The 22527-nt window shown below is 44.5% G+C and overlaps 2 protein-coding genes across 3 annotated transcripts in view; both read left to right on the top strand.

The window, feature by feature from the left end:
- LOC127581047 (ras association domain-containing protein 8-like) overlaps positions 1-5697 on the top strand; it is a 73172-nt gene extending 67475 nt beyond the window's left edge. The window contains exon 6 of the mRNA XM_052035106.1: positions 5577-5697. Within this exon, the coding sequence (XP_051891066.1) occupies positions 5577-5697 (121 nt within the window). The remainder of the gene's footprint in view (positions 1-5576) is intronic.
- Positions 5678-22527, top strand: part of bcas2 (BCAS2 pre-mRNA processing factor) — a 33889-nt gene continuing 17039 nt past the window's right edge. For both annotated transcript variants that reach the window (XM_052034708.1, XM_052034707.1), the window contains exons 1-3: positions 5678-5822; positions 14669-14761; positions 22317-22387. In XM_052034708.1, coding sequence (XP_051890668.1) covers positions 5730-5822; positions 14669-14761; positions 22317-22387 — 257 coding nt within the window. In that variant the 5' untranslated portion in view covers positions 5678-5729. The remainder of the gene's footprint in view (positions 5823-14668; positions 14762-22316; positions 22388-22527) is intronic.

Here is a 22527-nt window from a genome sequence, read left to right as displayed (position 1 = left end):
CTGGCATGGTGTACTGTAACTACTGAAAGCACATGTACATGCTGCTATGATCTATGGTACTCACAAAAACGTGTGCTGTCCTGCACTACCATGCTTGGCCTTTCCTATGATGATTACACTGGAAGACAAAGGCTGCTGTTATACCTTGCCATAAAACTGTGTAAGACGTGCATAATTACAAGGCAAGATATTACAGAAGATGGCCGATGGTAATTGCGGCTTAAAGGATTTAAAACTCTACAGAGGTCAGCACTTGTGAAATTCAACGTGCTTTATGAAAAATTATTTTTTTCTTTCATTAAATTACCTGCATTCTTCTGGAATTCTTTCTCAAAATACCTTGTTTCTTCATTCTTCCTTTCAGGTTCTCCTTTAAACCTAGCTGTTTGATGGTCAACCCTCGCAATGTCTCTATCTTTGGCAACATGTCTACTCTGTTTGATTACACCTCTGCTCAACACCATGGGACATTTTTTGATGTTAAAGGTCTAGATAAAAGTGAATTCCTGTTTTAAATTGAACCTGTTTTTTGATGATTTGTTATTGTTATGCAGTATAAACATAGCTTACAGGCCATCCCCAGGATGTCTGACATATGTTCGTTCTTATGAACAGCAGAATTAGTTCCCTCTCTCTCTCTCTCTCTCTCTCTCTCTCTCTCTCTCTGTGAGGGTAATTGTTCTTTCTTATCAGTCTTGTTTTTGATGCCATTCATTACAATACTGTGGAGGTGTGATTACCATATCGAGTGATTTTTGTGTATTTTTTGACAGACAAAATTGACTTCTGGGCATTTGTAGAAATGGATCCTGTTCATTATATGGGTATGCCTTGTACTCTAAACAGAAAAAAAGCATGTAGATGCTGGAAATCTGGAATAAATGTGAACAATCTAATTATCTAGATTCTGATACATGCTCGTTTGGAAAGTACATTGCGTGACTTCATCTGACAGATTTAATTTCCATAACTAATAATCCTACGGTGGATGGCAGGAAGTTCTTTGCAACTTCTGCCAGCTATAAGGGGACCCCACCACCAGGTACACCTTCCCCTCCCCTCCCCTTCCCTCCCAGCTTTCCACGGAGGGATTTCCGTGACCCCCTGGTCCGTTCATCCCTCCCCACTGACCCCCTCCCTCTCAACGCCCCCGCTCCTGTAACCATGCAAAGTGTTACACCTGCCCCTATACCTCCTCCCTCACCATCATCCAGGACCCTAAACAGTCTTTCCAGGTAAGGCAATCCTTCACATGTGTATCCGTTGATGTTCTCCCCAAACATAACCAACTGTTCAGTACTATGGCTTGTGTATGGCAGATACCAAGAACTGCCTGGGAATGAAGGAGTCATGTTGCCTTCCTAGATACATGGCACATCATGAGTGCAGTTTGTGGAAGTATAGAGTGCAAGCCTCACACTGAGTGCAGAATTGAACAGAGTGCTAAACTCTGGAAATGAAAGTTGAAATGAGTAAGTGATTCTCTTCCTGAAATTTAATTTAGTTTTATATTTATTTTCTCATACACTGCAATGTGCAACTTTCATCTCTGGTTGCAGGTATTTCCCAGTGACTAAAGATGGTCCACAGAAAGCATGTGTGGAAAACACTACACTGCATGGTTGGTGTGGACAGACTCATACTTGAACCACCAATGATCAGAAATTAGGGAAGTTGGTTTTTCCAAGGGCATATAAATAGACATAGTACCTGCAATGTTGTTTGACATTGTGGTCACACAGGGGAACCTTTCCAAAGAACCAACCCAAGGGACCTTTCAGATTGCAGACCACAGTTTCAGTTTTATAGGAACTCAAGAACAGTGTGTGGGTTAACGCCCACAAATCTGCTCCACTATTTCATGCAATCATGGCTGACCCTCTCCCTCGAGTTTAGTTTGCACCCAATCCACAAAGGTTCTGATAATTTTCATAAATTCGCAGTGACTCTGGATCAAGTGAGTTGCCCTGTATGTTTGTGACAGTTGTCGGCTTTAATCAGGATATCCATGACGCTTTTGTATCTTAGAATATGCCAAACTCGTATCTCATAGCAGTCTCAATGTAACTCCCAAGGGTGACCTGAGCCCAACCTGCCTGGCAGGAAGCTGAGGGAACTGGACTCACTATTCACTTAACATTCCAACTGGATCCAGTGATTGGAAAGCTGTCTGGGCTGGTAAATAAGCTCAGAGTCACACAGCATTGAGGATAGCAATGGGATTTTCCATTGGGTTTCCAGTGGGCCTTTTACTGTGATTGTAATTTTACTTGGAGCATGACTGAGACTGTAGATTGAGATGAAAAGCCATGTCAGAAGGCAAAATCCCTGGTTCCCCCCAAACGTAACCAACTGCTCAGTACTATGGATGATGTATGGCAGATACCAAGAACTGCCTGGGAATGAAGGAGTCATGTTGTCTTCCTAGATACATCGCATCTTGGTCTTGTGATCTTGTGAGCATAGCCACAAAACCCTTTAACCCATGTCCGCACCATCAAGCATCCATTTACACTCATCCTATGCTAATCCCATTTTATTCTGACCATCAGCTCCCCCAAGATTCTACCACTCACCTGTACACAGTTGCCAATTAACCTACCAATCTGCATGCCTTTGGGATATGGGAGGAAACCGGAATGCCCAGAAGAAACCCATGCGGTAACAGGGAGATCTAGGAAACTTCACATAGACAACATCAGGGATCAGGATTGAACCTGGGTTGCTGATCTGTGAGGCAGCATCTCTACTATCTGTGCCATCCAAAATTCACCTAGCTTTGTGAATTGTCAATCCAATTTCATCCTGATGTAGGGTTTTAACCCAAAATGTCAACAATTCTTTTCCTGTCACAGATGCTGCCTGACCTGCCAAACTCGTCCAGTGTCTTGTTTGTGCTCCAGATTGGGATTGGTTTATTATTATCACTTGTACTGAGGTACAGTGAAAAACTTGTCTTGCATACCATTCGTACAGATCAATTCATTACACAGTGTAGATACATTGAGTTAGTACAGAGTGCATTGAGGTAGTACAGATAAAAACAATAACAGAATACAGAGTAAAGTGTCACAGCTACATTGCAGGTAGACAATAAGGTGCAAGGTCATAACAAGGTAGATTGTGAGGTCAAGAGTCCATCTCATCATATAAGGGAACCATTCAATAGTCTTATCACAGTGGGATAGAAGCTGTCCTTGAGCCTGGTGGTATGTGTCCTCAGGCTCCTGTATCTTCTGCCAGATGGAAGAGGAGAGAAGAGAGAATGACCCGGGTGGGTGGGGTCTTTGATTATGCTGGCTGCTTCACCAAGGCAGCAAAAGGTATAGACAAGAGTCCATGGAGGAGAGGCTGGTTTCCATGATGCACTTGGCTGCGTCCACAACTCCCTGTGCTTTCTCGCAGTCCTGGGCAGAGCAGTTGCCATACCAAGCTGTGACACATCCAGATAGGATGCCTTCTAAGGTGCATCGATAAATTTGATTCAAGAGACTGAAGATTTCAGCATTTCCAGTCTTGTGTCTTCAATGGTTTCACAGTTGGATGAGTTCTATGAAAACAAATCCTATCTGTTTTTGACTTCAGCCATAATGTAATTGGTGACAATTTCACCTTACAGTCAGTTTGTACCTTCAAGTTCCACACAAATACCACTCAAAATCTAACAAGATGCTGGAGGAACTCAGTGGTTCAGGAAGCATTTGTGGAGGGAAATGAACAGTGGAGATTTCAGGTGGAACCCTTTATTTGGATGCTTCATCTTCATCTTCAGATGAAGGAACTCGACCTGAAACATCCGCTGTACATTTCCCTCCACAGATGCTGTCTGGCCCGCTGAGTTCTGCAAGCATCTTGTTTGTTGCTCCCGATTCCAGTATCTACAATCTCTTGTGCCTCCACTCAGAATCTAGGCAGACTCAACAGACCTTTCAGATTGTAGACGACAATTTCAGTATTATAAGAACACAAGAACGTTGTGTGGTTTACAGCCACAGTTAATGGCGGGAACCTTAACAGTGTTGAGGTACAGAGGGATTTTGGGGTCCAAGTCCATAGCTCCCAAAAGTGGCTGGACAAGTTGATAAGGTGGTAAAGAAGGCCCGTGGCATGCGTGTCTTTATTAGTCACAGCAGTGAGTTCAAGAGTCAGGAAGTTATGTTGTAGCTTTGGAGAGGGTGCAGAAGTGTTTTACCAAGATGCTGCTTGGATTAGAGGGCACGTGCTATAAGGAGAGGTTTTCTCTGGAGCAGCAGAGGCTGAGGGGAGGCCTGATAGATAAGATTATGAGAGGCATAGACAGCTGGTCAAAATGTCTGATAATAGAAGGCATGCATTTAAGGTGAGAGAGGTAAGTTCAAAGGAGATGTGTGGGGCAAGATTTTTTTTACACAGAGGATGCCTGGAATGTGCTGCCAGGGGTGGGAATGGAGGCAAATACAATAAGATATCTTTATTAGTCACATGTACATCGAAACACACAGTGGAATGCATCTTTTGCGTAGAGTGTTCTGGGGGCAGCCCACAAGTGTCGCCATGCTTCCGGCGCCAACATACATGCCCACAGCTTCCTAACCCATACGTCTTTGGAATGTGGGAGGAAACCGGAGCACCCGGAGGAAACCCACGCAGACACAGAGAGAATGTACAAACTCCTTACAGACAGTGGCCAGAATTGAACCCGGGTCGCTGGTGCTAACCGCTACGCTACATTTAAGAGGGTCTTAGGTAGGCACATGACTATGCAGAGAATGGAGGGATATGGATTTGTGTAGGTAGAAGGGACTAGTTTATTTAGGTGTTCAATTACTGGTTTAATTAGTTCGGCACACCGTCATGGGCCGAAGGGCCTGTTCCTCTGCTGTTCTATGTTCACATTGTATGGTTTACATTGTGTGGTACTCTTTCAATGCAGTATCATAGGTACAGTGTTTTAAGTGAGATGTTACACTGCCTCCCTAGTAAGACGTAAAAGATCTCTGGCTACTTCTTTGAAAACGAGCTGGGGGGGGGGGAAAGTGGGGGTCTTCCTGCTATCCCAGCTTATCTCTATCCCGCAAAAACCCCTCACTAAAGTAGACATCACACCTACCTTGTGTGGCCACCATGTTGGCTGAATGGTTGGTGGTTACACTTCACTAGCTGTGGGACGATTTGGAACATTAGGAACTGCTAGTCAACTCTGCCTCACAGTGTGGGCCCCAGCACACAGGACCTACACCTTGAAGACAGAGCCACCACTTGCTTCTGCGACACACGGGCCACCAATCTACCTTGCTGTGACCTTGCACCTTATTGCACTGCACTTCCTCTGTAGCCGTGACACTTTTCTCTGTACTGTTATTGTTTTACCTGTACTACCTCAATGCACTCTGTACTAACTGCACTGTGTAATGAATTGACCTGTACGATCAGTATGCAAGACAAGTTTTTCACTGTACCTGGGTACAAGTGACAATAATAAACCAACACCAATACCAATAGCTCCTGGGCACTCACCAATTACGCATGCGCACCGCACTCACACAAAGGGGATGTGCGCAGGCGCGGTGTGATCCTTGTTGTTCTCGTTGCCGTAGCACCCACGCAAGCGTCCCCCGAGCCCGCCCGGCGTATGACGTCATCCGCAGCGCGGCCCCGGCGGCTGTTGGAGGTCCGCGCAGGCGCGGTGGCTCAACAACGCCGAGGCGGCGAGGGTGAGCGCAGGCGCGGTGGGCTGATCGCGGCTGAAGATGGCGGGTCCTCTGGCAGTCGCCGGTGATGTTGTGGTGGACGCGCTGCCCTATTTCGATCAGGGTTATGATGCGCCGGGAGTCCGAGAGGCGGTGAGTGCCGGAGCGGGGGAGGGGGGAAGGGAGACTCGGGTGACTGCTGGGGATCTGCGCGGGTAAACGAACTCGTCGGCGGTTTGTATTAGAGGAAGGCGGAGAGGGGGGTGAGGAGGCACCTGTGAGATGGAGCCTGCGGCTGTCGGTGGCCGGAGCTTGTGTGTGAGGCCAGAGGAAAGGACCAGACCTACACCGTGACCACTAATGGACACAAAAAATAATGAGATATTGGCCTTTAACTCGTGTGTTTTCCCCATTGCCATCTAGTGTGTGGAATTCCTGGCTAGGAGCCCTCAGTAAATGAGGGAAATGAAAAAGATTGTTTATTTTGCTTTACTTGAGACTTTACAGTAATCTTAACAGCTGACACGAAGATGCTCTTCCCTTTCTCCTGCATGCAAGGAGCAGAGCCATGTGTATACACGTGACCACCCCTATGGTCAATCTGCTAATGATCCATTGGTGTGTGATTTTCCAGTCACTGGGTTGCCCTTTTCGCTTGACTGGAGTATCTTTATAGTTGAGAATTCTTTTTAAGGTAAAACCCCACTACCATAAACAATTGAAGTAGCAGCTTTTCCTTTTGATCTAGAACTAAGTTTTGTATTTCTCCTCTTGCCTGCCTGCCAGAGCAAATAGTGCTTTTAAGCTCTCTTTCCCCATTCCTGTCTGGTAGAATTTCTAATGTTACAAAGTTATAATTTTGAATTACATTCCAAGTGATTAAACACAATTTCAGTAGTTACTGTGAGTTGCTTCAATAATATTTCAGATAAAAAGCTGGTACAGTGGAATTCCCCATATGCATTCAGGGGAGAAAAATAAAACTGTCAAAAATTTAAGACTTCCCAACATCTACTCTTCTGTTATTGAACCAAGCTAAACCCATATTATCATGAAATATTCTCTTACTGTAAGTACAGTTAGCTGCTCTTCCTTCAGGCATTGCTAAACTCCAAGAATTCCATGCATCTGCTTTGTGGATCATTTGCAATGTTGTGTTCTGAATTGATGTAGTGCTGATCTGGGAAAATGACATGGGAGTTTGCAGAGTTAAATTATGAGGACAAGTAATATTGACTTGTATTTCCTTAAATATGGAATATCCAGGTGTTTGTTAAAAGGCTTAGGTAGGATAGAGTCCAGTTTTCTGTCCCATTTGGATGAGGAAATCTAGACCAGGATTTTTGTAAATTGAAATGAGGGGAACAGATCAATGGCAGTAAACTAGAAGTGAGAACAGCAATGAGCTAATTGAATGGTGGAATAAGCAGATAAATGATCTAAGAACATGGAAATTGGAGTAGTCTACTTGAATCCCCTTGAGCCTGTTCTGCAGTTCTTAGATTGGTCATGATTTCCATTGATCTAACTTGATACACAGGCCATTTCCTGTTAATCAAATTTTGAGCATAATGCCCCCACTTCTAGTCTGGCTGGATTGCATCAATGCATTTTAACAGATCTCGAAGAGATGGCAGAGGCATAACGACAAGTATTTAATAATTTTGTGGAAAAAAAAGTCATGGTCTGGATAAGTGATTATAAAATTAAATTTAAGAAAAGGGAAAGAACATTTCCAGTCAGCATAACGTTGGCAGCAGGGAAAATAGGGGAATCCTTACTGAAAGAGAGACTAGAGGAATATTTCAGAAATGGAAATTGTAATAATGAATAACGTGGATATCGAAGTAAGTAATATTGACAGCTATCTTTGTTGAACCACATCTATTGATTATTTGACCATTTTGCAAGTCTTGTAATCTTCTGCAGCCCCCACTCTCCAACTATTATCCATAAAAATTGTAAATTTAGATTCTAGGATGTAGAGATTCTGGTAGAGTGCGTACAGAGAATGTTTCCAATTATTGGGAGTGGTGGAAGTATAATCAAATGTTGCCTGTATAAGATAGTTGTCAAGAAACTAAGTAGGGAATTCAGAAGAAACTACTTAAACCAGAGAATATGGAACTCGCTACAACGGAGAGTGGTTGAAGGGAATAGTGTGGACATATTTTAGGGATGCTGGACAAGCATACAAGAGAGAAGTGGGAGAAAGTGGATTATCCTGATAGATCTCATTGAGGAAAGTGGAGCAAAAACACCAACGTGGACTAGTTGGGGAGGCATAGCTCCTCTTCCCTTGACATGAGGGTTCTTAACGCCATCCCACAGCACTCAAGTCAAGACTTGCCACTGTCCTACAATGACGTGGAGTTGAAAGGGGCCAATTGAAAAATAACAAGGACTGGGGACCAGAGGGTAGCTCCATTGAAATTCTAACACTTGGCTGAAAGAAACCTCAGGCTCAAATTCACAGCTTTGTTTCCCACATGTGGAAATGGGAGGACATGCTAGGGGACCTCAGACACCATAATAATGACCACCTTAAGAAAGGAGAGAAATCAGAGGAGTCTCTCTGCTACTTGCCACAGGAAAAGTCATTGCAGGGACCCTCCACAGTACCTCCTCCAGTGGCTGGAGAGTTGTTTGCCAAGTTGAAGTATAGACACGAAATGGATGTGATCATTACTGTGTAACAACGCCAAGAAAACTGCAGGGAGCAGCAATAGACAGTGTATATTGCCTTTTATGATTATGCCAAAGTTTTTGACCCTGTAAATCAGGAGGCAATTTGGAAGATCCTGCAATCAAACTTAACGACGAAGCATGCAGATTTGCTGCATGATCTCTTTTGGACTGTCTGCATTGCTAGCCAGTCAAATGGGGCCAATCATTTAAAACTGAGGTCCCTTGAAATTTCTTCTCACCCGCTGGTGAATCTCTGGAATTCTGTGCTCCAGAGACTTGTGGCAGCTAGCTCATTAGGAGCTTTTAAAGTGGAGTGAGATAAATTTTTGAAAGATCAGGGGATTAAGAACTATGGCGATATGGCACAAAAAAAAGAGTTGAGGCTTAGGATGGATCAGCCATGATCCTATTGAATTGTGGCGCAGGCTTGAGGGGCCAGGTGGCCTGTCTACTCCTATTTTCGTGTGTTATGATGGCATGCAAGGCCTGGTTCTGACCAATGGGTCCACTGCAGACCCAATCCTAGTGCAGCCTGGGTCAAGCAAGACCGTGTCATTGCTCCAACACTTTTTTAGCCTCACTTGCCACAATATGGTACCTCAAATCTAACAAGTTTCCCATTGGAGTAGAGCTAATCAGCCAGATGAATGGGAAATTGTTCAAACTACATTACCTCCATTTCAGAACCAAGGTCACGCCAACTGCAGTCACTCAAATGGCATTACTGTTGCTTTAATATTTAATGATATACATTTAAACAATCAATATATTTGAGGATAAAAAGCAAAAAGTTAATTTCAAAATCAAATTGTAGGCATTGCCATGTTTTGTCATCTGCATACAATTTTATAAATATTATCCAAAAAAAATGTGGTAAAATGTTCTGTGCTCATGAGATCACTTTATTTTTCATTGTGGCTGGATTTTAAGAAAAATTCAGTAGGACTTGTGTGCATTCAGCCTTGTAATATTTTTCAAAATGTCAGCTATAAGAAAAAGCAAAGTCTCATTCCAAGTGTAATCACTTCAACATAAAATGGAACAACTGCAAATATAATAAATCTAATCTACAAGTGTAATAATGTTCAGTCAGATGTAAGTAATCACGAACGTAATAACATAATTGTGCTGTACATTCTATATAAACAAAACACAAGATCTTTTCTGTGTTCTAGTTTTTCCAGGATTTGAATCTTGTATTGATGGCATCAGAAGTTTTTGCTCTCCAGAAGATCAGGTTGTCTTTGTACTTGAACTTGTCTTTGTATTGGGTCAAAATCAGTAAATAAATTTGTAGTAAAGTATGGGATTCTTTATGAAAAGAATTAGAAATATTTTCTACCCAGTTTACAGCATAACACTTGGTAAATGTTCATAACTCATCAGTCTTACTTGGGAACTAAAATTGGTTGGAATTAAGTCAGCAGGATGTCACTGTTCACATACTAGCTGTGGCCTAAACCATCAGGAAAGCTGTTACTTGCCCACGTTTGATCTGCTGTAATAGCCAAACTGTAGCAACTGCTACTGTGATGTGAAAGCAAGACACTAGTTGGTGGGCTGCAGAACAAAAACTGATTTATTTTCCCGCCTTGCGTGGGCCTTTTAAGAGGAACGGTTCCTGCCCACCAAAAACAGAAATGACGTATGCACCACATCATCAAACTTTTCCTGCATGTGGGTTCTCCCTGTCGCTCGAGGGAGACGAAGGCCCATTGCCATCTTGGGCCTCGCTGCTCCAATGATGTACGACCCAACCGCCGAGCCAGTTCGCTTGCTTGGACGGTGAGTCGCTACACAACATTCCCCCCCCCCAGAACCGGCGATGCAGTCCCCAAGGTTCGCGGGCTGTGCTAGCCGTTGCTTAGGAGGTCAGCCTCTGCATCACAGTGTTGGGACCTCGACCAGTTGTTGTAGATCTAAATGGGCCGGTTTGAGGCGGTCCGTCATGAAGACCTCTTCCTTGCCCCCAGTGTCCAAAATAAAGGTGGACCCATTATTCCTGATGACTCGGAACGGCCCCTCGTATGGTTGTTGCAACAGTGCCCAGGGTGTGCCCCTGCGAACGAAAACAAACTTACAATCTCGTATTTCCTTGGGCTCACAGGATGGGGCTTGACCATGCCACAAAGTGGGAATCGGTGCCAAGCTGCCGAGCCTCTCACGCAGTCTTTCCAGGACTGCCGTGGGTTGTTCCTCTTGGCCCTGAAGGGCAGGTATGAAATCCCCTGGGACGACCAGGGGCACACCATACACGAGTTCAGCTGACGAAGCGTGGAGATCTTCCTTGGGGGCAGTGCGTATGTCGAGCAGGACCCAAGGCAGTTCGTCGACCCAGTTAGGACCTTTCAGGAGGGCCATCAGGGCTGATTTCAGGTGGCGGTGGAAACGTTCCACCAACCCATTTGATTGAGGGTGGTAGGCCGTGATGGTGTGCAGCTGCGTCCCTAGCATGTTCGCTAATGCAGACCAGAGGCTGGAGGTAAACTGGGTGCCCCTGTCTGAAGTGATGTGGGCTGGAACACCAAAACGTGAGGTCCAAGTTGTGAGCAGCGCCCGGGCGCAGGAATCAGTTGTGATGTCAGATAGAGGGGTTGCCTCTGGCCACCCCGTGAACCAGTCCACGATGGTAAGGAGGTACCGGGCTCCTCTTGAAACTGGCAGAGGACCAACGAGGTTGACGTTGATGTGGTCGAACCTTCTATGGGTAGGCTCGAACTGCTGTGGCGGGACCTTGGTGTGTCATTGGATTTTTGATGTCTGGCAGTGCGGACAAGTCCTGGCCCACTCACTGACCTGTTTGCGCAGGCCATGCCAGACGAACTTGCTGGCGACCAGTCGAACATTTGATCTGATGGACGGGTGTGCCAACCCGTGTACTGAGTCGAAAACGCGTTTCCGCCAGGCTGCAGGAACTATAGGGAGGGGTTGACCTGTTGCGATGTTGCAAAGGAGGGTCTGCTGACCTGGACCGACTAAGAAATCTTCTGGCTGCAGGCCCGAGACTGCGGTTCTGTAGCTGGGCAGCTCGTCGTCGGCTTGCTGTGTGTCATCCAGGGCCGTGTAGTCGACACCCAGGGACAGGCTGTGGATGGTCGGTCTGGAAAGCGCGTCAGCAACGACATTGTCCTTTCCGGAGACATGTTGGATATCCATTGTGAATTCGGAAATGTAGGACAAATGTTGCTGCTGATGAGCTGACCAGGGATCAGAGACCTTGGAGAAGGCGAAGGACAAAGGCTTATGCTCAGTGAAAGTGGTGAAAGGCTTGCCATCTTAAAAAGTACCAGGACTGCCAGGTACAGTGCTAGAAGTTCCCGATCAAAAGTGCTGTATTTCAGTTCAGGTGGTCTAAGGTGCCTGCTGAAAAATGCCAAGGGTTGCCAATGGCCTTTGATTAGCTGTTCCAGTACTCCACCAACCGCAATGTTGGATGTGTCCACTGTGAGGGCGGTTGGGACGTCTGTCCTAGGGTGTACCAGCATTGAGGCTTCTGCCAGGGCGTCCTTGGCCTTAACAAAGGCAGCTGCAGCCTCATCATTCCAGGCGATGCCCTTGCCAGACATCAGCGAGAACAAAGAGGTAAAAGTTGACCATCCCCAGGAATTCCTGCAGGCCTTTGACCGTGTTGGGACGGGCAAAATGGTGGATAGCGTCTACCTTGGCAGGTAGGGGTGTTGCTCCTTTGCTGGTGATTCTGTGGCCAAGGAAATCGATAGAGTCAAGTCCCAATTGGCACTTGGCCGGGTTGATAGGCCGAAATCACGGAGACGGAAGTACAGTTGGCAGAGGTGGGAAGGGTGTTCTTGGAGGTCACAGCTGGTGATTAGTATGTCATCTAAGTAAATGAACAGGAAGTCCAGGTCTCAGCCTGCTGCATCCATCAGCTGCTGGAATGTCTGTGCGGCGTTTTTAAGGCCGAATGGCATTCGAAGAGGCCGAATGGAGTGATAAGTGTAGTTTTGGGGACGTCGTCAGGGTGGACTGGGATTTGGTGGTATCCCCGGACGAGGTCCACCTTGGAGAAGATGTGGGTCCTGGATGTGAGGGATGGGGTAGCGGTCCGGGGTGGTGGTGTCATTCAGCCTGCGGTAGTCGCCGCAGGGCCTCCACCCGCTGGTGGCTTTGGGGACCATGTGCAGGGGGGAGGCCCAGGGGCTGTCTGACCTGCGAACGATCCCCAGCTCCTCCATTCAGCGGAACTCTTCCTTTGCTAGGCAGAGCTTGTCTGGAGGTAGTCGTCATGCTCGGGCGTGAAGGGGTGGCCCTGTGGTAATGATGTGGTGCTGTGCCCTGTGTTTGGGCATCCAATTTGTAAACTGAGGTGCCAAAACTGATGATGGCTTAGCTAGGAGCTTGGTGAACTCGTTGCTGGACAGGGAAACGGAGTCCAGGCGCGGGGCTGGTAGTCTGGCTTCTCCCAGGGGGTAGGTTTGGAAAGTTCTGGAGTGCACTAGCCGCTTCCCTCGCAGGTCGACTAACAGGCCGTGGGCCCGAAGGAAATCGGCTCCCAGGAGTGGCCGGGCGACAGCGACAAGGGTAAAGTTCCAGGTAAAACGGCTGTCGCCGAATTGTAATTGAAGTGTGCGGGTACCGACAGTCCGTATCGTTGTGCCGTTTGCGGCATTGAGTGCAGGACCTTGTTGCCTGTTACGAGTGTCGCGGCTGGTCGGGGGCAAAATACTGACCTCTGCTCCAGTATTGACGAGGAAACAACGCCCGGACTGCTCCTCCTGAACGAATAGGAGGCTGTGTTGGCGGCCAGCTGTCGTAGCCATCAGCGGCGGCTGGTCCTGGCGTTTCCCTGAAACTTGCAGGGTGGGCGGCATCGATGGGTCTCTGCGCCCCACCTCCGATGGTAGAAACATAGCTAGTCGCCAGTGTTGTCGCCTGTGTTTCTGGGGTGTGGTCGCTCGGTTGCTGGGACTGGTTTAGGTAGGCGTTGGGCTCGCAGCCTGGTGATTTGGCCGAAGGATGACCCGCTCTTGCGTTTGGCCTTCCACAGGACATCTGCCTGGGCAGCTACCTCGCGTGGGTTGCTGAAATCGGTGTCGGCCAACAGCAGGTGAATGTCATCGGGTAGTTGTTCGAGGAAGGCCTGTTCGAACATTAGGCAAGGCTTGTGTCCCTCAGCCAAGGCCAGCATCTTGTTCATTGGGGCCGATGGGGATCTGTCCCCCAGGCCGTCGAGATGAAGCAGGCGGGTGGCGCACTCGCGACGGGAGAGGCCGAAGGTCCGAATAAGGTCTTTGAAAGCCGGGTACTTATCCTCCTCCGGAGGAGACTGGATGAAGTCTCCGACCTGGGCGGCTGTCTCCTGGTCCAGAGAGCTGACCATGTGGTAGTACTTTGTGGAGTCGGAGGTGATCTGCCGAAGTTGGAATTGTGCTTCAGCCTGGTTGAACCAGACGCTGGGGCGAAGCGTCCAAGAGGTGGGCAGCTTGAGTGCCACTGCGTTGGCTGCTGCATTGTCGTCCATTGTGCGGGTCCAAAATCCATTTGGACCGTCGGGGTCACCAGTGTAGCAGCTGCTACCACGATGTGAAAACAAGGCACTAGTCAGTGGGCTGCAGAACAAAAACTGATTTATTTTCCTGCCTTGCGCGGGCCTTTTAGGAGGAACGGTTCCCGCCCACCGAAAACAGAAATGACATATGTGCTACGTCATCAAACTTTTCCTGTGCGTGCGGATTCTCCCCGTCACTCGGGGAAGACGAAGGCCCAACGCCATCTTGGGCCTCGCCACTTCGAGGACGCGCGACCCGACCACCGAGCCGGTTCGCTTGCTCGGACAGTGAGTCGCTACAAAACTATATTTCATAGATACAAATGAGAAAATAAGCTATAACTTCAGTTATCTGAAATATATAACCAAATGTTACTGAAAATGCATCAGAGATCCATCAATGTTTATAAAGAGAAAAGGTGGTTTGCTCTTTGTCTAAGGACCATTCGTAGCTCAGAATTTTATCTTTTTAAATCCTATTTCGTCCTATATCCCTTATCCGGTAACTCCCAGATTAAGAGTAGAGAAGTGGTCTCCAAATAAAAATCTTGGGTAGAGCTACACCTCTGAAGTCAACTAACTTGGCACAGGCAAGGGATCTGCCAGTTTCCTAACCTGTATGACTCCATTGCATAAAGCAAATAACAGGGCTTTGGGCTGCACACGTTTGGTTACCACACAGTTTTATTCTGTGTGGTAACTTAACCACTAAGCTATTATACTGTTCTACAGTCGCACTCCTGTAAGAATTAACAGGGAAGGCTCACAATATTCAGACTCTCATTATTTTATTCTTGTCTTCCAGGCAGCTGCCCTAGTGGAAGAAGAGACCAGACGTTACCGACCCACAAAGAATTACCTGAGTTATTTGCCTACGCCTGACTATTCAGCATTTGAAGTGAGTATGCATAACTTTTTAGCTCTGTCTGGAAACTGTGACTCTACATTACTCCATTCAACACCTGAAACGATACAGAGAAAGTACATATTCAAGACAACATTGTGCAGATGTTAAATAGAAAAATAAGAGTGCAGGTGTAAAACTGAGATCTTTCAGCATTTCTTTCAAATAGCTTTTTTGTGTGTGAATTTAGCAGTAAATGAGGTAAGGCATGTAAGATACCCTTTTAGGGTAAAAGCTGTTGTCCAAAACTGCTTTCGAAGTGTTGCCCTGCTTAAGTCAGCATTGATCATGGGGCTTTTTGGTCAAAACAGATCAACTTTGGACTGAGCACCATCCAAATATTTCAATTTTCCTTTCCACTATACTTTTGAAAATGAGGTGTGAAATGAGAGAAATGGAGGTTATGTTGACAGACTAAATCTTCCTAGTTATTGCTCATGGGAAGAGAAGAAACATGGCACTGGGAGGTGAGTGCTAATGTGGAGGTGGAAAAAGGCAATTTTTGCTAATATCTACTTTCAAAAGCTAAGTACTGAATAAAAGTACAATTCTTGTTGAGTGTTATTAGATTAAATATGACTTGCGACTATAAGTGATGACTGGCAACATTCAGTACTTTACTTTAAAATAAAAATTAATTTTTAAAGCACATGGGTAATCTCTGTCCTCTATCCATCTATTTTTTTTCTGTGTATATCTGTTACTGTTACTAATGCCAAAGATGACTTGCATACCTAAATGGAAAATTGCTCCTGGAACAATGTTATGATTATCATGGGTACTTTGAATTTCTCACTGTTTGTTCTTCATCATCCAACCTGGGTTGGAAATTGAAGACTTTGGTCTCTCACTAGTTGTTCAGACTTCATGAAAAATGTTAAAGCTGATCCTCCTCAGTGAGAGGGGTAGGAGCAGTGGCTTAAGCTCTGGAGGTCAAAGGGAGGTTAGGACTTTGCATCAGGTAATTACATTTTAACAAAATATGAACAGCTGCTTAACATTATAAGCAGCACCTTTGGCCAGCTTCCATGAACATTGTCTGAGGTTAGTGGGAGGAACAGAGGTGGAGAAGACTCTCTATTAAAACTATAATTGATAAAGGTTGGCTGGAGAATAGGCCACAAGTGTTGTGGGAGATGAGGGTATGACAGCATAGTGTAAGTTACAAGATTTCTAGGTGAAGCAGTAATTTCCTTGCACATCTTCCAATCTAATGTACTGCATTTGGTCTTCAGAATGTGGTCTTCTCTCTATTGGAAACACCAAATGCAGATTGAGAGACGGCTTTGCAGTCTGCAGGGCAACACAGAGCTTCTTCATGCCTGCCACTTTAATTGTCTATCACATATCCACCCTGACTATCTGTCTGTAGATGACTTGCACCATATATCTGATGTAAGTCATCCACCTGTGATATTAGCTCAGGTTTTCTCGCTCCATTACTACAGCCTGACCTGCTGGGCATGTCCTGCAACCCCACTATTTGCAACACATCTTGCTTCTTTGATTGTATTATTGCCCTCAAGCTGCCCTTAACTAACCCATGTAACTGGAGGTCTTCTACAATTTAACACAATGGCAAGCCTGGCCTTGTGCTCCTGCAGATATTCCCCTTGGTTCTGTCCATCCCTCCTCAAAACTAATTTGCTTTTTTCTCTCCCAGTTCTAACAAAGGGTCTTTGACCTGAAATGTTAATTCTGTTTTTCTTCCCACAGATGCTGCCTAACCTGAGTGTTTCCAGCGCTTCCTAATTTTATTTCCGATTACTAGCAATAGCATTTTTTTTAAATTTCAATTTGAGCCTAATTTTACTTCATGAATGATAATCTGCTAATGACCTGATAGTTATGTTGATTGAGGAATAACTATTAGCTAGGACATTGGGGATAGTTTGCCTGATGTTTGAAGTCATGCTAGAGGATCTTTCTCTATCCACTTGGATGTGATTTAGCAACTCGTCCAAAAGATGGCACCACTGACAGTGCAGCACTCCCTCAGTTAAACACTGAGTGTCAGCCTTGAATTTTGTACTCCAGTCTCTGGGATGGAAGTATATAGTCTCTTTCCCTCAGCAGAGCCGAGCATTCCACATTCTTATGTGATGTTAGCCCTGCTTTAAATGTCATCTGCATTTTGCAGAATTGTGTTTCCATTAAGATCAAACTTAGTTGATTTTTTTTTCCTCCTATAATTCAAACTCTATGGATCTTTGTCATCTGCAATTATAGAGTGGTTCCATTTCCACAGATCATGACTGTTGGGAAAATTTTATGTGGAACATCATTAAACCTTGCGTAAATGTGGGCACAGTTAATGTTTCATTCTTCAAAAGAAATACGACCAGTGTGCCAATTTTAATATGTAGCTTCCCTTCCTCTTCCACTGACAATTTGATCAAGTTTTACATGTATTGTTCTGGTAAGTACCACAAGGTTAGTGCAGATGATCATGTAGTAATTCTATGGTAAGCTATCATAGTATGGTGTTTGACAAGTGCAGTGAAAGATTGTAGTGTAATCAATGCTGTTCACTAAACATATTATGCTACGGGATTACACAGCTCTTCCATTGATACCAAGTTTTCTGGCTCAAGCAAATGTACATTTCTACTTTCAGCATTTGCTTCAATTGTCAAGAATATGAGGCAATAACAGAGCAGATTCCAGTTGTTTGACTGCAAATAACTAGACAAGGATAACCAGATTAGGTCATGCCTTAAAAGTGCTACTGAGAAATGGACATTAAAGGATATACTGTGCTATACAGAACCAAAATTGAAGATCCCAACTAGGATAGGGTGGGAATGTCAGAATTAGGTTAATTATCACTAACATATGACGTGAAATTTGTTGTTTTGTGGCAGTAGTACAGTGCAAGACATAAGGACAAAAATTACTATAAGTGACAAATAAATACATAGTGCAAAAGAGGAATAATTAGGTAGTGTTCATGGAGCATTCAGAAATCTAATGGTGGCGGGGAAGAAGCTGTTCCTGAAACGTTGAGTGTGGGTCTTCAGGCTCCTCTACCTCCTCCTGTACCTGATAGTAAAGTGAAGTGGGTATGTTGCGGGTGGTGAGGGTCCAGAATGATGGATTTTGCCTTCTTGAGGCACCACCTCTTGAAGATGTCCTCGATGGCAGAGAGGGTTTTGTCCATGATGGAGCTGACTGAGTTTACAACCCTCTGCAGCCTCTTTCAATCCTGCGCATTGGAGCCTCCATACCAGGCAGTGATGCAACCAGTCAGAATGCTCTCCACCGTACATCTGTAGAAATTTGCAAGAGTCTTTGGTGACATACCAAATCTCCTCAAACTCCTAATAAAGTAGAGCCACTGGCGTGCCATCAATGTATTGGCCCCAAGATAGATTCTCTGAGATGTTGACACCCAGGAACTTAAAGCTACTCACCTTTTCCACCACTAACCCCTCAATGAGGACTGGTGTGTGTTCTCCTGACTTTCCCTTCCTGAAGTCCACAATCAATTCCTTGGTCTTGCTGATGCTGAGCGCAAGGCTGTTGTTGTGACATCATTCAACCAGCTGGTCTACCTCACTCCTGTACACCTCCTCATCGCCATCTGAGATTCTGCCAACAACAGTGGTGTTATCAGCGGATTTATAGATGGCGTTGGAGCTGTGCCTAGCCACACAGTCATGAGTGTAGAGTGAGTAGAGCAGTGGGCTAAGCACGCATCCTTGAGGTGCACCTGTGTTGATTGTCAGTGAGGAGAAGATGTTACTACTGATCTGCACTGACTGTGGTCTCCTGATAAGGAAATCGAGGATCCAGTTGAAGAGAGGTACAGAGGCCCAGGTTTTGAAGCTTGTTGATTAGAACTGAGGGGATGATGGTGTTTAACACCGAGCTATAATCAATAAACGGCAGCCTGATGTGTGAAAAAGGTGTGAGTGTGGAAAAGGAGCAGAGGTGATTTATGGATGTTTTTGTACAGCAAACCCTCCACTATTTTCTTGCTATTTGGACAGCTCTTTGATGCAGTCTACTGCATGTTGTCTCAATCATGCATTTTCCTTGGGGTACAAAATTGTGATGTTAAATTGCAGATTTTTTTTTGTGGAATATTTTGGACTGCAGTTTTGAAAGGTGTTTAGCCTCATATTTCTTACAATCATTGTACTAACTGTTGAAGATTGGGACAAAAATATTTTCCCTGCTTGGTTATTAGCAACCACACAGCTCCTACAATCTTCCTAGTACTCTGCAAAAATCTGTGTCTTTTCTAAAGGAGAAAGGTATCCTTTGGTAGCAGCTCTGCTTGTACCATTTAGAAAATTATCAATCCATTATCTCTAGCCCTCTACACCCTATCTCCACTCATGGCCCCTCATTGTTTTGTTTCTGACTAAAATTCTCTGCTACATGATTTCCACTCTGCCTACCAATAATCAAAATCTCATGTTCTCCCTTGCTACCTTGTGTGTGTGTGTGTGTGTGTATGTATGCATGCATGTAGGCTGGAGGTTGGCAACATGGACATGGAGCAAAGATCTTAAGTGTGGTAATGAACAACTATTTGAAATGTATAAAGTAAATTGACCCAGTTAATAAGAGGTTGTGTGGATCTGCCCATGCTTGCCTATGAGTTAGGATGTGGCCATAACTGTTACGCTGCTTTAAAAAGCAATCATTTAATCATTAGTCCAACAAATGTAATTTCGAGTACTTGCCTGACATTTGAACAATCCTGTTCACTTCCATGGGAACCATATAGCTTGCTTTTTTCCCTGCCTTATGCATGTACCTAATGGGGAAAATGTAAATCTGTTGACAATTTTAAAAGTAATTTATTTTTGATTTTTTTTTCCTTGCTCTTGATTTACCTGATCTATCATTTTTGAAGCCTGATCTACGGAAACCTTGGGGACTCTTTTTTTGAAGCACATTATTATGCCATTTAATTTTCACTGCATTTCGATTTACAGAGTTGGAATTAGTGGAACTAATTAGGTTTAAAGTTGTAACAAATCCCTTCATCTGAAAAGTGTTGGGGCATTTTTTAAATTTTGTGTGGATCATGTTAGTGGGGCAGTAACTATTGCCTATTACTTTTGCTTTTAAAAGTAGCACTGGTGACTCTGGATAATTTTCCAATATCTAAGGGCCATAGTGTCCTACAGCACAGAAACATATCTATTGGCCCATCATGCCCATGCTGACCTCCCTGTAACAATCTATATTAATCTCATTTTCCAGCCTTCTATACTGCGGCAATTCAAGTGCTCATTGAGATACTAAAATGTTGTGAAAGTCTCTGCCACCACTGCCCCTTTGGCCAGTGTTTTTCAGATTGCAACTTCCTTAACAGGAGGACTTTGGCCCCGAACACCTCACTATTTCACTTTTGTATGACTCCCTCTTGTCCAATGTAGACTGGCCTGCAAGTGGCTGATTCCAGTCTACTTATGCCTGGTTTTGAATTTTGATATTGAAATTGGTCTTCCACCCATTTGGGATGTTAATTTAGGCCCATCCTTATTCTTTTCAATAACAACTTTGAAACTTGAGTTATGGCCATTATTTCCAAAATGCTCTTCCACTGACACTTCAGCCACTTTCCCAGCTATGTTCCCTAAGATTAAGTCCTGTATTACCCCTTCGCTCATAGGGGGCTATCTATGTACTGACTCTCAATACACTCTTCAACTTGCCTTTAAAACTTTCCTTTTGGACTTGCTTCCTGTTCTTTAAGCCTCTTGCACTAGGACAATCCCAGTTAATTTTGGGGAAGTTGATATCCCCTACTACTGTAACCCTCTTGTACTAGCCCCTTCATGTGCTTTCATACACGTCTTCTTGTCTGTATTGTTTTCACACACACACACACACACACCCCCAAGTTAAGTTATTGTCCCCTTTTTTCCATCTTATTCCCATATACTAATCAACATTCACAGTTCATCTGCCTCACTAGTCAGATTCCTTGCATTAAAATAGATGCAATATGGCCTTCAGTTCCTTCTATGTGCTTTATCGAGCCTATGTGTGCTCTACTGACTGGATTGACTTGGTTTTCTTTCTATATTTGACTGTTTCTTCCCCCACCATTCCTTTCCTCCATCCACTCTGCCCAATTCTCCTGCCAAATAGCTTAAATCCTTGCCAACAGACCAGCAGATCTCTTTGCAAGAATGTTGGACCCATTCCTGTCCAACTGCAATCTGTCCAACTTTTACAGGCCTCACCTTTGGATCAGTTCTATTGATCCAGAAATCTAAAGCCCTCCTTTCTTCCCTATCTCTTTAGCTACTCATTCATCTGACCTATTGTCCAATTCCTGTACTCACCAGCACAAGACAACAGAAGAAATTTGGAGATTATAACCTTTGAGATCCAGTTCCTTAATCTGCTACCTAAATTCATGTTGCAGGACCTCATTCTTACTTTTACCATGTTGTTAGTACCACCATGAACCACAACCTCTTAGTTGTTCACCCTTCTGTAGAATGCCCTGAAACTGTTTTGTGACGTACTTGATCCCATCTCCAGGGAAGAGACATACTATCCAGCATTTGCATTTCTAGCCACTATTACCCCAGAGATGCACTTGCCTCCACCGGTTTCCAACTGGAAAATGATTTTGAACTCTGGGGAAACCTCAGGGATGCACTCTGAAGTTTCCTTGATTGCCTGCCTCCCTTTCTCTGCCTGGTGGTCACCCATTCCTTATTGGACTGCCTTTCCTTAAGCCACCTTTTTAAAAACATGCTATTGATGTAACTGTAACTCTGCAGTGCCTCCAGCTGGGCAAAAGGAAGGAAGCTCCTGCAGATCATGAGGAGCATCTCAAATTTTCTACATGCTGCAAGCTGTACAACTCTTGTGAATGAACTTGTCTGCTATAGAATTCAGTTAAAGGGCCCCTTAAAATATAATCCAATCTCTGTCCTAGCACAGTATTTCAACTGGGAAAAAAAAGTAATCACCAACCACCTACCTAACAGGCACCAATGTCACACTGTTCAACCACTGGTCAATACTGAGAAGTTCCCACAGATCCTCCTCATCAAAACCCATGCACTCTGAGACCATTGCCCTCTAAGGACTGCTGTGGGGGAAAAGAAATTGTAGCATCATATAGCACGGTTGTATGTCATTACTCCTTTGAAGGAGTTGGCCAAATAATTTTGTTCTGCCTTTCTCCGTAGCCATGATTTTTTTTTCTTTAAACTTTGCACCTGCACCTAATTCTGTGTCATCAGCTTTCATTGCTGTTTTGGGCAGTTGGTGGAGGGAAAGGAGTATCTGATCTTTTCACTACTTTGTCTGTTAATTATTTCTCACCTGTACCATGAGATTGTGTATAAACAAAGTAATTGGGACCTTCATTGATATTTTACTGAGGTTCAGCTCTTAAGGATGTGATATAACAGCAAAGCGTGAAATGGTAACAGACCAGTCTGTAACTGGATAATTCTGCCATTTTAATCATGTATGATTGAATGATATCACATTACAGTGCTTTAAATAGAATTATTATGCATGTATTAAAATGTAACAGGGTTTTATCTAACTTCCTTTATAGACTGAGATCATGAGGAATGAATTTGAGCGACTTGCAGCTCGCCAGCCAATGGAACTGCTCAGTATGAAAAGGTGAGTTCGTGGGTTTGGTGAGGAAATGCAAAATGGTAAGTGTGTGAGCAAAAGACCTAACAGGAGCACTTTATATAAACCATGAGTTGTAACATCAATAACTCAATAATTGAGAATGGTTTGAAGAACTGTAACTCTGT

Source organism: Pristis pectinata, chromosome 20 (genome assembly GCF_009764475.1).
Source record: "Pristis pectinata isolate sPriPec2 chromosome 20, sPriPec2.1.pri, whole genome shotgun sequence".
Lineage (NCBI taxonomy): Eukaryota > Metazoa > Chordata > Chondrichthyes > Rhinopristiformes > Pristidae > Pristis > Pristis pectinata.
This window is presented reverse-complemented; position numbering and strand designations above follow the sequence as displayed.